The sequence below is a fragment of the Mytilus galloprovincialis genome, chromosome 9 (assembly GCF_965363235.1).
Source record: "Mytilus galloprovincialis chromosome 9, xbMytGall1.hap1.1, whole genome shotgun sequence".
NCBI lineage: Eukaryota > Metazoa > Mollusca > Bivalvia > Mytilida > Mytilidae > Mytilus > Mytilus galloprovincialis.
Window position 1 is genome coordinate 93,612,928 of NC_134846.1, and position 19,012 is coordinate 93,631,939.

General features: G+C 32.0%; 1 protein-coding gene across 2 annotated transcripts in view; it reads right to left on the bottom strand.

The window, feature by feature from the left end:
- Positions 1 to 3,023: 3,023 nt before the first annotated feature.
- The window catches only part of LOC143046399 (DNA polymerase subunit gamma-2, mitochondrial-like), a 34,727-nt gene continuing 18,738 nt past the window's right edge, over positions 3,024 to 19,012 (bottom strand). Inside the window, exons 9-12 of one of the 2 annotated variants that reach the window (XM_076219545.1) lie at positions 15,123 to 15,260; positions 10,889 to 11,064; positions 6,683 to 6,779; positions 3,024 to 3,374 (exon numbers count right to left, since the gene is read on the bottom strand). In XM_076219545.1, the coding sequence (XP_076075660.1) occupies positions 3,318 to 3,374; positions 6,683 to 6,779; positions 10,889 to 11,064; positions 15,123 to 15,260 (468 nt within the window). In that variant the 3' untranslated portion in view covers positions 3,024 to 3,317. The remainder of the gene's footprint in view (positions 3,375 to 6,682; positions 6,780 to 10,888; positions 11,065 to 15,122; positions 15,261 to 19,012) is intronic. The other variant, XM_076219544.1, reaches the window with a different exon arrangement.

Consider the following 19,012-nt stretch of genomic DNA (forward strand, 5'->3'; position numbering starts at 1 on the left):
GTGCACTGTATTGATTGTTGAAAGAGAAGATATACACATGGTTTATAGCAAACGTAAAACTGAATAATTCTGATAATGAAACATACCAAGGAGAAATAGTTAGCACCGCCTGAAAAAAAATGGACCTTAGACAAAAAAAAATCGAGATATCCCGTTGTACACTGTAAAAACAGTGTTTAGGATCTAAACATAATCCTAAATGCCAAATTTGTTCCCAGTTGAGAACATGTTTAGGGCTGAACATGTTTAGGATTATGTGTATTTCCTAAACATGTTTAGAAAGTGTTTATTTCCTAAACACCATTTTTACAGTGTAGTCTTACAATAGTAACATACAATGCGTATGTCTTGCTAAAATTAATTACGCCTTTATACAGTGGTATCAAACACCAGGGGCGGATGCAGGAATTTTCGAAAGGGGGGTGCTAACCCAGGGCAAAGGGGGGGTGCAAGGGGGGGGGGGTGCAAAACATATGTCCCGATACAAATGCATTGATCGGCAAAAATAAAGGGGGGGTGCGCACCCCCGGAACCCCCCCCCCCCCCCCCTGGATCCGCCACTGAACACACCCATACAGGTAACAATATATGAGAGAGTATTTAAACTTTTGGAGATGACCCCTATATATCATATCGTATTAATCTTCGTCCAACACGAGCGCCAGCAGTAGTGTCGACTTTTCTAACACGTCTAATAGGAATCAGGATATTGGTTTTTGATTTCTACATTTTGTCTTTCATAGATCATTTATTGGTTACTATTATGATTTTTGCTCAATGTTGAAGAACCAAAGATGATCTGTTATTGTTCACTATTTCTCTTTATTATTGTTGTTCAGAAACACAGCCATAAATATTTTCTGTGACTTGGCTTATGTTAGTCAAAAGAAAAGCCAATAATTTGTTCAGCAGATTGGCTTATGTTGGTGAGTAGCACTATCTTATATTATCATTTCTATTTTTAAATCAACAATTTCAAAAGAAATAGCAAAACCAACTATAATTATGGTTACTTGAATAATATTAGTATGACTTAGTTGTCTATATTACAAAAACTCAATTACGTGTATTTCTGTAACCAGACATTTTAATGACACAATTGTATATATAGCAAATAACATATTTTCACAAAATAAGAATCCTGATTTTTTTTAAGGTTACTTATTATGACAAATACAACAGAATCAGTTTAATGTTAATAACAAACTGCTGTCTAAATTCTGATCTCATTATTCATAAGCAGTAATTTCTGAAATTGCATTAAAAATACCTTTTCTGTGCCTTAAACAAAAGTGCTATTATAAATGCAGGCATGTACGGATTGATAGTTTAGTCTTAGATGCATGATTTTTTTATTAGTTGTTAGTGACTTTGAACTAGCTGTCAGATAACTGCGAGTACTCTCAGATCTGTTCATTGTGTCTTTATGTGTCGGGATGTATAAGTACCCGGCCACGTCCACTTGTATTTTTGTCCATCTGATGAGTTCAGCCTTTTTCAACTGATTTTTGTCGAGCCTGCAACTTTTGTTGCAGAAAGCTCGACATAGGGATAGTGATCCGGCGGTGGCGGCGGCTACGGCGGTGTTAGCTCACTTCTTAAAAGCTATATATTTTAGAAGGTGGAAGACCTGGATGCTTCGTATTTTGTATATAGATGCCTCATGTTACGAAGTTTCCGTCAGTCACATGTCCATTGTCCATGACCTCATTTTCATGGTTCAGTGACCACTTGAAAAAAAGTTCAGATTTTTTGCAATGTTAAATTTTCTCTTACTGTAAGTAATAGGATAACTATATTTAGTATGTGCGTACCTTGCAAGGTCCTCATGCCCATCAGACAGTTTTCACTTGACCTCAACCTCATTTCATGGATCAGTGAACAAGGTTAAGTTTTGTTGGTCAAGTCCATATCTCAGATACTATAAGCAATAGGTCTAGTATATTTGGTGTATGGAAGGACTGTAAGGTGTACATGTCCAACTGGCATGTGTCATCTGGCCTTGACCTCATTTTCATGGTTCAGTGGTTATAGTTAAGTTTTTGTGTTTTGGTCTGTTTTTCTCATACTTTATGCAATAGGTTTACTATATTTGTTGTATGGAATGATTGTAAGGTGTACATGTCTAGGGGGCAGATGTCATCTGACCTTGACCTCATTTTTATGGTTGAGTGGTTATAGTTAAGTTTTTGTGTTTTGGTCTGTTTTTCTCATACTTTATGCAATAGGTTTACTATATTTGTTGTATGGAATGATTGTAAGGTGTACATGTCTAGCGGGCAGATGTCATCTGACCTTGACCTCATTTTCATGGTTCAGTGGTCAAAGTTAAGTTTTTGAGTTTTGGTCTTTTTATCTAATACTATATGTCATAGGTCAACTATATTTTGTGTATGGAAATATTTTATGATCTATATGTCAGTCGTGCAGGTTTTATTTGACCTTGACCTGGTTTTCAAGGTTCATTGCTCAGTGTTAAGTTTTTGTGTTTCGGTCTATTTTCTTAAACTATAAGCAATAAGTCAACTATATTTGTTGTATGGAAGCATTGTTAGCTGTACATGTCTGCCTGGCATATGGTTCAACTGACCTTGACCTCATTTTCATGGTTCATGTTAAGTCTATGTGACAGTCGTAATAAAGCTTTATATTTAGGATTATCAACATAATATCAATGAGTAGTAAAGAAGGCAAGACATTTCTGTGTGTGCACTCTTGTTATAGTTCATTCTTATGTTGTACTGTTATACCACTGTCCCAGGTTAGGGGGAGGGTTGGGATCCCGCTAACATGTTTAACCCCGCCACATTATTTATGTATGTGCCTGTCCCAAGTCAGGAGCCTGTAATTCAGTGGTTGTCGTTTGTTTATATATTACATATTTTTTTTTCGTTTATTTTTTTACATAAATAAGGCTGTTAGTTTTCTCGTTTGAATTATTTTACATTGTCTAATCGGGGCCTATTATAGCTGACTATGCGGTATGGGCTTTGCTCATTGTTGAAGGCCGTACGGTGACCTATAGTTGTTAATGTCTGTGTCATTTTGGTCTTTTGTGGATAGTTGTCTCATTGGCAATCATACCACATCTTCTTTTTTATATTAAGAATACTCCATCCCATTTGGCCTTGACATTCTATTTCACATGGTTATACATGTTATAACTTCTTCTCTAGAACCAATGTTCTGTACAAAATAGATTATTTCTAACTTGTGCATGTCAGTTTATTTTGTTATCTCCCCTGTCAGAAGTCAATGTTCCTTAAAACAGATTATTTCTAACTTGTGCATACTAGTTTATTTTGTTATCTCCCCTGTCAGAAGTCAATGTTCTTTAAAATAATCTCTTTCAGCTGAGTCAAGTGAATTTTTTCCTGAAATAAGAAACAAATAGAAGGTAAAGTTTATACACATTTATCAAATTATAAATATAAACCTATATTTGTTGTTATAAATTTAGCTTCTTGTATCTTTTGGGGTTCATATCCAGATTTGTTATTTTCAGTTCTTTTTAAAACACAATCACACACACAAAATTTGTTACTTGAAATTTGGAAAACAAATTAACTTTATTTATAGTGCAACATCTTATTTTTCTCCAATGCTTATGATTTTGCTGCCAGTAACAATGAGCATTCTTTGACATTTGTTTTGGTGCATTAAAGTAAACAGAGCCTGCTTCCAGTACCTGTGTATCCTTATTTGATACAACATTCTCTTGTTTTTGTTGACTGTAGTAATAGTTTCTATACTGTACATTATTATTTTTACCCTTTGTTATTATACTGATAAAGATCAAGGGATGAGTTCAAATACCTATTTTAAATCCACTACACCAATTGCAATTTTGTGACTGTGACGAGAAAAGGGGTATAATATATTTACATTTATATATTGTTATTGTGAGGTTTTTTTTATTGCGAAAAAAAAGAGTGTTAATTGTAATCGCAATAATCTAAAATTGCATTCTGGATATTTTTTATATGAATGAAAAGACTATTTCTCATTATCACAAAAATAATATTTGAATTTTGGTCTAAAATGACAAAATCGCAAAATAAACACATGCAATAATTTCTGAATTTATAGTATTTCACTAATTCTTAGACAGTTGATCCTTTTGCTGACCCTTTGATTATTCTCATCTAATCAAAAGATGGTTTGTTAAATCTCATTTTTCCATTGGTCAAAATAAAAAATTATGTAAAATTTCTCTGCATTTCACATTGTGACATCCCCAAAAAAGGTGACCATGCCTGGTGATGTCACATAAAAAGGAAACCATGCCTGATGGCATCACATAAAAAGGTGACCATGCCTGATGACGTCACATAAAAAGAAATATGTTTTAGCAGAAAAGCACTAGTCGTCTACAGTGGCGGATCCAGAAAAAAATTTGGGGGTGGTCCCAAATGAATATGGAATGGAATGAACAGGGTTAAAAAATACCTTCGACATTATGGAAGATCATGAATTTGGACAACACCATGTAATGCACATATTCCTAGGTAAAGGAATTTAAAGACATGTAAAACTGATTTTTATTTAAGACTCTATACAATATCTTGCAATCTAAAATAACACAACATACAACTGTCATCTGAATTAGGCAAGCTGTAAAAAAAGTTTAGCTAAAAGATTCCGAATCGGTTAAAATAGTTCTACGTAAAATTGTTCAAAATTTACTTATTTAACAAAGAGTCGTTTATCAGGTCATTCAACATCATGCTTCGCGGGTGTTTCCTTGCAAAGTTATCTATAAGTTCCAAACTGTAGTGCACATGCATCAACGCAAGTCCGTTTAAATGCAATTGTCCCAAAGTTGTTCTCAGGTAGGTTTTTAAAAGTGATAACTCACTGTTGGATCGCTCACATTCGCAACTCGTCACCCCCATGGCAGCTATGATTTTTAAGATAACAGAAATATTTGGAAAGTCTGTTTTGCAACATACTTTCAGAGCAGGAAGGAAAGGGCAGGAGAAAAGGGGGAAGGGAGTGGGGGGCTGAAAGAGATAGATAAACAAATTTAATTTAATTCATTCATTATGATTGTTTTTTCAAAATGTAGATAAATGAAATTTAAAACCGAGACTCTGTTAGTTGGACAATGCAATTATATGCGGAAATTTCACTTAAAAATTCAAGAATAATTTGTATTTCCCTTAAAAATAAGAAGTCAACTTCTTCATATTGACGAGCTGTTTTGACAATTTAATTACATGTATACAGGTGAAACGCATTGATCCGTGTTCTATCATTGTGACACCTCCAGGTATCCAGGTAATCCATAACCAATTAGTGCGATGAAAGGATTAATCTTAATTTGTTAATTTGTTAATTAGCTAGTTATTGAAAAAATAGACACTTTAAAAAAAAAATTGAGGTTCGTCATGGGGGTGGTCCGGTGCGCCGTGGGACCACCCCCTGGATCCGCCACTGGTCTATAAATCATTAGTGAAACAGATTCAACAACTAAATCTTAAGGACTTACAATACAGTTTTGATCCCATATTGTAATTTTGCTGACAATTTGAAACTAGGCTATTTTTTACCTTATTAAATTAAGTATGTAATAAAAAATATACCTTCATGTGCTACTTTTTGAGTAAAATGAGGTCCAAATTTTATATATTTGCTCAAAATTCGGATTTGTGGACTTCCTTTCGACAGAAATATATAACTTTTTTGTTTAAAAGATAAAAAAACACAAGCTGTTTTTTGTTAAATTATTTCGAAATTCTGTTTTATATAAATGTCCTTTAAATTTGTGCAATTTGTTTTTCAAATAACTCATATTTATGATTGATTGATTGTTGGTTGCTTAACGTCCAGTGGCAAATATTTCATGCATATTCAGGACGAGAACAAGTCCACAATAAATATGATAGGTAGGTTGTTGTAATAGAGGCCATCTAGGATGATGGTAGGGGAAATTTGGACTGCCACTGGAAAATGAGGGTATATTGGATAGGGACAGAAATTTTGCCTTGCAACAGGCCACCTATGGACCCCTCAAAGAGTTGTTGCAAGGGTTCTTAACGTGCAAAGAGCGTGGCACTCTCTTTACACGAGGCATCGGATTTAACGTCCCCTTCTGACGGACGTGACTGCAAACTTGATACATCCCGCACAGCCAAACGGACGCCCCACTTCAGCAAGCGTTTTACTGCCGGTCGGGAGAAGACCAAGTGACCATATTTCTATACCCCAGTCACCCTTGGGGTTTAAAACTCATATTTATCAAATGTTCAAGAATGTAGAAAAAAACGTCACTTTTTGCTGTGTATTTATCAAATTAAAAAAAATTGCACTATTTACGTTTTCATGAAAATTGGCACTAACAATCTTCTAACGTAAACAAACCAAATGGCATTTTAAAAAAGGGGGGCCATGAACTCGTTTTCCATGAACTTGTTTTCAAGTTAGATAAGTTTGAATGTAAAATTAGTCAAAAACTGAAACTTTTCCGCATAAGTCATAGTTTGACTTTGCGAAAATAACAATTTAAATTAGCAACGACATTACCTCCCGCGTAACTGTATCGTATGTGCCCTTAAGCAATACTTTATCTTTTCACTCTTACATTTTAAAAATTCAACTGTCTCAAGTGGATGAATATTGTATTACACTCGATACAGCAGTGGAATCTATATATGACATATAACCGAGTAACATTGTTTACCTTTAATGTAGTATCTTTATTTCTAAGTTCAATGGTTCCTGAATCTAATGTCCCTTCACTCAGAATAGCAGTATATGGCAGGCCCATCATATCATTTCTAATAAAAAAAATAGTTATTAAAATTCTTCTTTTAATTTGATCAAAGTCATGATTTTTATTGTGTCTCAATCGGTGAAACAAAAAGCTCAGGAAATACTTACCGTGAACACATTTTTACACATTAGTTCTAAACTCAATATTTTTAGAAAAAAAACACCATTGTTACCCTGGTTTCAAAATTTTAGCTTTACAAGTTAATGGAAATTTGTATTTAGTTTAATATTAAATAGATGGTTTTTATCAATAACTAAATCAATGATTTTGAGTACCCCATGGATAAATGTAATTTCAATGTAATCTTTGATAGATGTGCTATAAATACATACTAGTATATAGAAAGTAAGTAAGTTAGTAAGTAAAGTAAGTAAATTTTATTTATAGTCGGGCATGGTATGTACAAATCAACAAATAAAACATGAGCTCTGTAGAGCTCTTAACCGACTTAATATTTAAAACAAATTATAAGCACATTTGACAAACTACACGAACAAATAAAACACATGCATAATATAATAGCTAAGCAAACATGCTTAAGGGCATACGATACAGTAGAGATCCCTCGTTGATTTTTTCCTAAAATTTTGATAGTAGGTCAATTTCAATGTGTACTTTCCAAATATGAAAAGAAAAAAGTACCTTCATGACTTACTTTTTGAGATAATTTGGTTCGAAATTTGCATATTTGGAAGAAAATTCCCGAAAATTCATAAATAATGACTTTTAAAGAAAGTAACAATACTTTTGAACAAAAAGTCATAACTTAACCGGGTTTTGTGTAAAACGTTCCCTTGATCCATGGCATCTACATGCTGAAACAAATTTAAGGTTAAACCAAATTATTATTTTCCGGGTTTAGATTGATATATGCGAAATAAAGAAATTGACCATATTTTTGCGTCTTTTCGGAAGTGCAGAAAAAAATTGATCGTTGATTTTTCTTGAAAATTTGGCGGAGTGTTCTTGAAACAGTACTTGATTGATTGCAAAAGAAAAAAAAATGGGTCCATGTGCTTGTTTTTTCAATAAAAGCCATATACCTTAATATTTTACGACGTCTGCCAGTATGGCGCTAAATTACGTTATATAAAGTTTTAATCGCACCAACGTCGTGTAATCATTCCCGCCGTACACGACTATGCTGTCAAGTATATGAAGGTGTTTTCCAAAGCATTGATACTTATCATAAAAATTCATAAGATGGTTATTCAAAAAATCGCTAAACATTTGTGATAAACATGAGGTAAACATTTACGGAACGTAATTTGGACAGGAACCTTTTCATAATATAAAAAGGATATAAAAAAGGATCCCAGCAGATTAGATGTACGCCAAAACAGAAAAATCTTATAGAAGTATAAAGGTGCAGCTCCGTCCGACATTAGTTTTAAATTGCTTCATGTACCAAAATAGGATAGCCAACATTATTGCAAATGCCCTAACATGGCAAAATGTGAACCAACTATAAATTAAGTGAGGTGATACAATTAATTAACAACCGTAAAACCTTCAACAATGACAAAACCTGTCAGCTTTAAAAGGCCCCGACGTACTTGGATTTGTTTCTTTTTACATTCAAAAGATACTTCTTGTTCTATAGTTTGAGCTGTTTTGTGCAATTTCATGTCCTAATTGCCTCAGTCGACTGAAAATGAAGTTGTAGTATAACATTTCATAGGAAGTACAGCAGCTAGTATTAGAGAATAATATTCAAGGATGTCTTATCAATAGATAAGTTGCATTACCTTTTATACGGCGTAACTGTATGAATATTGGCGTACTTGTTTGTCTAGAATTAGAGCTATATTGAAAACACTTTATTTGTTCTTCTGTCCGATCGTCTAACTATAATTGTGTTACTTTTATCAGAAACAGCGCTACTGCATGACTTCATATTTGCTCATCAGCTTGACAGCGACGAGTTTTAACGTGTGTACACTTTCTGATCTGTCTGTCTGTCTGCAATTAGTGTACATTTGTCGATACTTCAAATTATATCTCTCAATACATTGAAGTGCAAAAGGGAGATGCTTATACACATAAGAAGACGTGGTATGATTACCAATGAGGCAAATCTCAACCACAGACCAAATGACAAAGACATACACGACTATAAAACATCGGACGGCCTTCAACAATGATTAAGACCCACACCGCATAGTCAGTTATGAAAAGACCCTACATAACAAATGCAAAACAACTCAAACGCGAAACTTACGGCCTGAGTTAAGTACAAAACAATGAACGAAATACAAATATGATATACAATAACAAACGACACCATTGAATTCTTGTTTTGGTCTATAACATCCAGATTGATATACAACAAAATAAACCAATTAAACAAACTAACGTGTGACAATTCTTCATCTATTGGCAATATTTTGCTTAAATTCAAAACAAAAACGACACCAATGCATTTTTTTAAATCTTTTTAACGGACTTTTATTGACACCTTTTCTACATACAAATGTACATATATAATATCATATAATTTTAAAAAATCAATTAAACTCTGCAATTTTTTTTATGTACCAAGGCAAGTCCAGAACAGGATGAGAGACTTCTTTATTTACAATTTTATTTACGAATAGGGGTGTTGTACGACCTTGTCCACCCATGAGGGTCTCGCATATGCAGTCGGTTTTGTTATTTTATTGATTGTCTGTTAATTTCGACCGTACAATAACAATTCACCATTCAATTTGCAGTCTTTCCAATGCTATACAAGAAGAAAAAAAATAAAGACACAAACTATTTTGATTTTGATTATCTTTCAATTCAAGATAGTATTATTGACTTCATTATCAATGAATGAAAATAAATGTTCTCGTCATGAAAAATTTTGCACAGCTGTACCCCATTTCGTAGTAATGACTTTTGTGTATGGATTTCAAATCTTCCAACACTAGACCCGATTCGGCCACTCTACGCGCCATATATTTTGTTAAAATGTTCTTATTAATCACGGGTTCATACGTTTTCTCATTTCTTTTAGTTTCATAAAAACAACATGTTAATATCATAAATGTTCAATTTAATATTTGCCGCTGAACGTCAAGCAGCTATTAATAGATATAGGAAGATGTGGTATGAGTGGCAATGAGACAACTCTCAATCCAGGTAACAATTTATAAAAGTAAACCATTATAGGTCAAGGTTCTGTGTCTTTTACCTTTTCTTCAATTCGTCATGCAAAGTTGTATTTTGTTTATTTTTGTTCATCTCCAGTATTTCCTTTGTTCTCACTGCTCTTCGGCGGATTTCGCCGTCTTTTAGAAACGACAAAGCCGCTTTTTTAGCAGGTACTTTTTTTGAAATTCGCGCAACCTGATTATGACGTCAGTGAATATTCCGCGAAAATATGACTTCATTTAAAGCGACGTCGCGAAATGTTGACGTTCTTATTAGAAACACCGCGAAATTACAACGTTCTGGTTACCAACGTTGCGAAAACAACACGAAAAGTTTTGAAAACATTATTATCTGCCCCTGCTACTGTATCGTATTCCCTTAAATCAAAGCAAGCAAGCTAAAAGAAAGAAAAAGCAAATTTTGCTTTAACTGGCACACTGACAAAAGCAAAGGGAGCTACCATTTGATTTTTATGGGGGAGCTAGGATGAAATTTGAAAAAAATAGGCAGGACAGGAGTTTTGAGTAAAAAAAAAGGCAGGATGAGACACTTGCAAAAAAAAAAAGTCAGGACGACAATTTAGGTAAAAAAAAGTCAGGATAAACTAAAAAAAAAGAACGCAGGACCGAACAGAGTGAAAAATAAAAAGGCAGGACAGAGATTACAGCTAAAAAAAAAATGCAGGACAAATTTTTTCATCCTAGCCCCCCCCATAAAAATCAAATGGTAGCTCCCTAAGCAAATATATAAAACAAAAGCAAACAAAAAACAGAACACAGGGCTTGAGGATTGTGGCTCTGATACAACAAAGTTAATGTCTACAGAAGCATTTTCTGGCTCTGATACAACAAAGTTAATGTCTACAGAAGCAGTTTTCTGACGAACACCATGAAGTATAAACACAATTATCTCCTACTATAAAAACATTATTTAAAAAAAGACGGAATAAAAGTCCAGAAAACAAAGCTTACATACCTTATAAACTGATCTTCAACTGAGAGGGAATCTTTTGCATGAAATACATCAATCCCGGCATTCCTTAAATCTTTATTTAGATATGATGCAACTTCCTGAATTTCATTTGATCTTGATTTAGATGAACTGACTATAGACAACTTGTATGGAGCAATCTTTGGATGCAAGTTTAATTTCTGAGAGAAGAAAATATTCAGCTGTGAGATGTTTTTTATTTCTCATCAAAATACTTTTGCAAAAAAAATCATAATGTTTCTGACACTGTACACATCCAATAAACTACATGACCCAAAATAAAAAGGCTCAAATGAGTATGAACAGCTTGAAAGGCAATTGCCAGCTTTAATATAAATATGCTTTCTATGAAGGTAAATTTGGTGCCCTAAAAATCTTTCAACAAACTATTATATAGGGTCTGGGTATGACGTCAACAATACTATGACAAACTATTCTTATTGTAGCAATTAGGAATATAATGCATGCAATATTCTCTTTAGTTTGAAAATGTATAGGATTTAGAGATATTGTTTTTGGAAAATGACGCAGTCATTGTTCCATAACTGCCGACCTGATTTCTCTGCCTACCGCGCTTGGTTTCGTATTTACTAATTTCAATACAAACTGGAGGAATGTGCTTGTGTTATCATTATGCATGAGCATTGTGTAGTAATCAGCCAGGAACCAGTTTACAAACTAACTGGTTTCTGTTTGTATTCCACTACAGTCGAAGAAAGTGTTGTAGTTTGACAGGAACCAGTCCAGAATTTTGTAAACTACAAAACGTAATCGGTTATTATCATTCCGTTTTGGTGTTTCATACCGACTTATATGGTTTGAATAAGCTTAAGACCCTTCAAACATTAATGTGATAGGTATATTAAAGACGGTTTTACAAAAGGATGAAACTGTTTTGCTTTAAAAGTCGTACTATAGTGATATATGTTATGTACGGATTTCCACTCTCACCGGTTAATTTCTTCTTTTACACGTGCTTTTGAAACTTCCTGTTTAAACATCGCAAGTTTTAAAATTGTTTTTTGAGTGAATTAAACTTATTTTAACAATCACGAAGCGTTCGGGAATCATTTCAAGCAGTTTCTTCTTCTCTTTGATGATGGAAAATAGGTTTTCTCAAGAAAATACCGCAAACGATCGCAGAGGAATTGAAACGTACAAGTCAAGTCGGCACCTGGTTAAATTGGCATCTAGTCAAATCGGCACCTATTTGACGTCAATTCGGCTTCCAATAATATTTATTATAATATTTTCTATTCAATTAATTAATAACTGTTACCAAGTACATAGTGAATATTAGGTAAACAACGAGACCAAAGTGAATATGTTGTTGTGTATAAAAGTAAACAACGAAGCTATTGTTTTAACCATTAGACAATTATTAAAATTAAATGGAAAACTATGAGTCCCTTTCAATAAATCAAACTTTCATGCCAAATAATTAGCAAATTTAAGGTGGTTTTTTTCCAGTAATGTTTAAACAGCATTAAACAAACAATCCTGTAAAAGACTCAACTGGTTAAATAATGCATAAAAATATCCAATAAGGCTATTTTATTTTTTTCTGGGACGCCTTCCTAAGACGTTCGTAGGAAGGCGTCCCAGAAAAAAATTAACATAGCCTTGTGGTCATAGGAAGGTGTCCCAGAATAAAATTTAAAAAGCCTTGCCAGACTTAATAATTATTTGGACTACTCATATATATCATTAAAAATACACCAAAAAATTCATGTAGTTGAGAAAAATAAATACATTCAAAATGTACATGAACATCCAAAAAAGTGAAAGTTAGTATTAACTCTTTTTGCTTTAAAAATTTACAACTGCATATAAGTATTGAATGCTTTTTTTTGTAAATTCATTGAGGTGTAAAAGCGTTGACCGAAGTACTTTTTGTATGAAGCGCATAAGCGCTTCATTCTAAAAATGTGCACACGGTCAACGCTTTTGCAACCCTATGAGGTTACAAAAAGAAACATTCAATACTTATAATTACTTTTTTTAGCTAGGATCATGAAAACACGAATTTTATAACTTTTTTATTCAATTCATCTGTGCACTTTATTGTGGGACCACGTGTTATCATGAATGAAAAGTTTTATTGAGTGATGCAATTGCTTGAGGAATAACATGTGATGTGCAGTTAGCCAATCAGAATAAAGTATTATAATGAAACATATATCAAATGTAATTATAACAAAATACATTACGTTGTAAGAGTTATCTCCCCAAACACTGTTTTTCTTGTGGCCACCTCTCCTTCGTAACCGTAAAAGATTTTATTTTACCAAATTGCTCGTTACATATTTAGGATAAGAATATTCGTTTGAACCATAGCTCTATGGGGACTCCATATGAGAGTTATTCCCCCTTTTTCATTTGATTCAAGCGATATGCATTTTCAACTGGTAAACCATAACTGATAGAGACCTAGGGTCTTCATGAGGTCATTGGTACTAAAAATGAAAATGAGGTCAATGTCAAAGGTCAAGGTCATATTATAAATTTTGATTTTGGCTTATTTTCACTTCTTTTCAAATACTGTATGACATTTTGACAAATAATTTTTCATAAATTATTAGTTGCGACATGTCCTTACTTGTATATTTTGGTTGAAAGGCTGCGCATACAATAAAAGGGAGTTTTTGTCCATCTTACATTTAAAATTATGCGTCAAGTGGTAGTTCTCATTAACCAAACATATTAAAGACCTAGGATATTTTGATTCAAGGTCCATGGTTTGTGACCTTGAAATTGAGGTCAAGGTCATAGGTTAATAGGACGTCATAAAGCCATAGGAACTAACATTTTAAACTGATTTTTCATATTTCAATATAAAAATAGATCTTTTCTAGTGGAAAGACTTCAATTATTCTCTGAACAATTTGTTTTTAATTTACATCATATTTTGTGGGAGAAGGGGGTTCAGACTATGTGGTATCAGGTCTGTTTGCGCCCAATACACTTTCGCACCTCGCACGTTCACACCCAAGGTCCATTCGCACTCTACTCATTCGCGCCCAATTTTAATTCAAATTCAAGTTGAATAATTGGAAAATCATGATTGTTGTTTTAAATTGCTTTGGTGTAAATACTGAATGTATTTTTAGCTTGGTATGAGTAAAACATTGAAGATTTTAAAGGAAAAACACAAAAGATAATTGTTTTTAAGCCCTTTGATCTGAAACAACGAAACAATAAAATATAGGAACCAAAATATAGCAATCCACTATTATAACCAAAACATGATAAAATTTATTCAACACACAGAAAAAAAATAGTCAGAATCTCACTTCATTATGAAAGAGGTCAATGAAACAAAGTATAGCAATACACTAACCAAAACATGATTAAGAGTTATTCAACGCTAAATAAAACGTTGACAAAATACCACTTTATTTAGAAAGGATTATTATTATCTTTAACAATACGCTATCCAAAACATGATTAAGATTTATTCAACACAAAAAAAAAAATGCTGTCTCACTTTATTTTGAGACAATGACAACAATTATACTTATAAGAAAACACTTGCTTACAGAGTTATTAAACACAAAACCAATTAAGATTAGTTGCGAACATGTAGGGTGTGAAAGTGAAAGGGGGCGAACATGAGTTGGTGCAAACGTGAATGGGCGCGAACGGACCCGGATTCAGCCTATGTACCAGTGAGAAATATAGAAGCCTTTCTACGGTATTTATTTGTACAATTCAGGTAGTCTTGACCTATTCATTTGTCTTAAAAAAAAACCCAGCCAGTTGGCACCTTCACTTCACACACACACATATACGAATATCAATTATATGCTTACGAGACATGTTGCATTGTTAAACTAATTACGGTATGTGAAAATCAAGACTTGCATAAAAACTATCCCAATATTAGAGACAGTGGCGTCATTTTTCTTCAGAGCTTTCAGCTCTTTGATTATAACTTAAGCAGTTCAATGACAAAGAAATAATCCTGATTATAATCATAAACCTGTGATCTTGGAAAAAAATTAGGTCAGCCATACAGATTGTAAGAACTTAAAACTTTCAAAATTTCAAATTATTACACTGTAAACTAAATTTCTCAGTGAATCATAATTGTTACACGGTTGATGCTCGAATAAGTTGACAGACATTTCAGAATCCAAACAGAAAAGATTCACAATCCTGTTTCAAACTTTTGATTATTGACTGTTTGACTATTTTATGATTTGTTACAGCACTATACCTCAGTAGGTAGAGATTTCTTTCCTGTTTGAGCTGTACTTTCTGTATAAGCATCACATAAACAAGCCATTAAGCAATGTTCCAATACTGTACTACACTCTATCAAATGAGGGGTGTAACTTTTATTTCCATTTGCACACTGAAAGAAAACAAAATCAACATCATGTTTTAATGTGTTTTTTTATGCAGTTTTGTTGCTTATCTAACTGATAATTTAATTTTAATTTCGTTCATACATACTCAGTCTAAAATCAAATCTCTCATTGTGAGGTTTCTGATTGCTAAGATATTTTGAAAAATATCAAACTTCAGATAATTGCAATGAAAATTGAATTTAGTTTTCTGTCTTGTAGTTTAATTACAACAATGTGATTATAAAAATAAGAAGATGTGGTATGATTACCAATGAGACAACTCTCTACCAGACACCAAATGACAGAAGTTTACAACTATAGTTCACTGTATGGCCTTCAACAATTAGCAGAAACCATAGCACATAGTCAGTTATAAAAGGCCCAAAAAGTGACCAATGTAAAACAATTCAAACCAATATAAACTACTAAATTACAGGCTCCTGACTTAAGATAGACACATATACAGGATGTGTTGTTATTTTTTTGTTTTTTGTTTGTTTTTTTTTGGGGGGGGTAAGCATTTTTCCTGGAATGCATACAGTACTTGCAACCTTAGGCGTTACTATTTCAGCGATCAATCAGCGGTCATCGATCAGTCACCGATCAGTCAAGTTCGCGTCAAACTCACGTCAGCAATCCGTCAGACTTATAGTAAAAGTAATTGACTGATCGGACTGATCGGACGGATAGTACCGATAGACCTTAATGACGGATTGAACTTTAATACGTCACATGATGAACTAATACAAATTACGGAATCTTAGTTTCGTTTAATTTAACTAAAATGGCGACTCATGAAAATCGAACGTTCAATGATACATTTTGTTTATTAATTATTTAGCAAAGTTTTATGAATTTAAATGAAAAGAAATGTACAGATAAAAGCTAAATTAAAATATCATCATTAAATAATAATTGTCTTTTTCGTTTTATTAAGGTTAATTATTTTCAAACCCGGCGAGTGTCTACATCGCGAAATTGATTTTATTATTTTCCACACATACTCGGGAAAAACAAAATGAAAGGATCAGTTATTGAAAAATGTAGTCTATTTTTTTCAATATCTTAAATTTTTGTATCCTTATCATCATAAAATTCTTTAAAAAAAGTCATAATCATGGACTTTCTATATTCTCGTCACAATCGAAGCCTTTGAAATAACAAATTACAAAAATAACTACTCCTAAACAATAAAAAGTACAAAAATCTAATTCTTATTAGCAGACTTGTCTCAAGATGGTAAAAATAACTGATTTCAAATAAAATAGTATCATTTTCAATAAAAAGAAGAATAATTTAGCTTATTTTAAACGATGCGAATAATATTTTAGTATGATTTCTCTGACATTCTTTTAATTTTATGAAAAAAAACTATTCTAAACTATAAAAAGTACAAAAATTTAATGGCGGTCAATAATTTTCAGTAAAATGAAGAAGTATTTGCATTTTAGGCAACACGTACAAAAATTTACGGTCTCACTAATTAGCGACAACAAGAATTTTAGCGACAACAAGCGTCAACAAGCGACAAGAAGCGACAACAAGAATTATTTTAGCGACAACAAGCGACAAGAAACTATTTAGCGACAAGAACACATTTTTTTTAATTAAAATTAATTATTGTAATAAATATTAAAAGAATATGCAAAAGAAAATAATTTTAGCGACAAGAAAGTTAAAATTGATAGAAAAAAATGAAACATTATTTCCATAATATTTTATTAAATTAATGACAATCTTGAGTTTTCAACAGGTGTTCACTATTTACAATGATTGTATATTCTGGCGCGTGTAATTGTATAGTCTGACGCGTGTACAAAGTTGAAGGTGTTAATTGGATGTTATTGTAGCAATAAAACAGGGGACACACAACTCGTTAAGCAAATGAATCAAAATATTATATTCCATTATGCCCGCTCCATATATATCTCCATTCGTTTATTCATACTTTGACTTTGATGAAAACAGATACATACATTATCTTATACATATTCTTCATATTTAAAAATAATAAAAAAAGAAGCCCAATCTCTTTCTTCTTCACAAATGTTAAATTTCTTCATCTACCAATATACTAATATAAACTTCGCAATCTCTTTCTTCCTCACAAATGTTTCCTTTCTTTGTCTATCTATATCATAAAACATTTTAATTAGACATATCTGCTCGTATATTTAAAAAAAAAACATTAAATACAAATTTCTTTCTATCTAATAAAAAAAAAATGTTTTCTTGTCGCTAAATAGTCTTCTTGTCGCTTGTTGTCGCTTGTTGACGCTTGTTGTCGCTTCTTGACGCTTGTTGTCGCTAATTAGTGAGACCCAAAATTTAGTATCTTTTTCCTTAAAGTAAGCATATTTTATGAAGAACAGCCAATCTTGATGTACAAAAAGTACTCAAATCATATCACGGTAAATAATTTGTATCAAAATAAATCAATAACTGCATTCTTATTCCACAAAAATAAAAGTTTAAGTATTTTGATTCTCATTATATCTCAATTCTGATTAGAAGACTTGTCTCAAGATGGTAAAAATAACTGATTTCAAATAAAATAGTATCATTTTTGATAAAAAGAAGAATAGTTTTGGTTATTTTATACAATGAGAACAAAATTTTAGTATGATTTTTCTGATATTCTTTTAATTTTATGAAAAAAAAAACTATTCTAAACTATAAAAAGTACAAAAATTTAATGGCAGTCAATAATTTTCAGTAAAATTAAGAAATATTTGCATTTTAGGCAATGCGTACAAAAATTTAGTATCTTTTTCCTTAAAGTAAGCATATTTTATGAAGAACAGCCAATCTTGATGTTCAAAAAGTACTCAAATCATATCACGGTTAATAATTTGTATCAAAATAAAAAAATAACTGCATTTTTATTCCACAAAAATAAAAGTTTAAGTATTTTAATTCTCATTATATCTCAATTCTGATTAGAAGACTTGTCTCAAGATGGTAAAAATAACTGATTTCAAATAAAATAGTATCATTTTTGATAAAAAGAATAATTATTTTGGTTATTTTATACAATGCGAACAAAATTTTAGTATGATTTTTCTGATATTCTATTAATTTTATGAAAAAAAAACTATTCTAAACTATAAAAAGTACAAAAATTTAATGGTGGTCATTAATTTTCAGTAAAATGAAGAAATATTTGCATTTTAGGCAACGCGTACAAAAATTCAGTATCTTTTTCCTTAAAGTAAGCATATTTTATGAAGAACAGCCAATCTTGATGTACAAAAAGTACTCAAATCATATCACGGTTAATAATTTGTATCAAAATAAATCAATAACTGCATTCTTATTCCACAAAAATAAAAGTTTAAGTATTTTAATTTTCATTATATCTCAATTCTGATTAGAAGACTTGTCTCAAGATGGTAAAAATAACTGATTTCAAATAAAATAGTATCATTTTTGATAAAAAGAATAATAATTTTGGTTATTTTATACAATGCGAACCAAATTTTAGTATGAATTTTCTGATATTCTATTAATTTTATGAAAAAAAAACTATTCTAAACTATAAAAAGTACAAAAATTTAATGGCGGTCAATAATTTTCAGTAAAATGAAGAAATATTTGCATTTTAGGCAACGCGTACAAAAATTTAGTATCTTTTTCCTTAAAGTAAGCATATTTTATGAAGAACAGCCAATCTTGATGTACAAAAAGTACTCAAATCATATGACGGTTAATAATTTGTATCAAAATAAATCAATAATTGCATTCTTATTCCACAAAA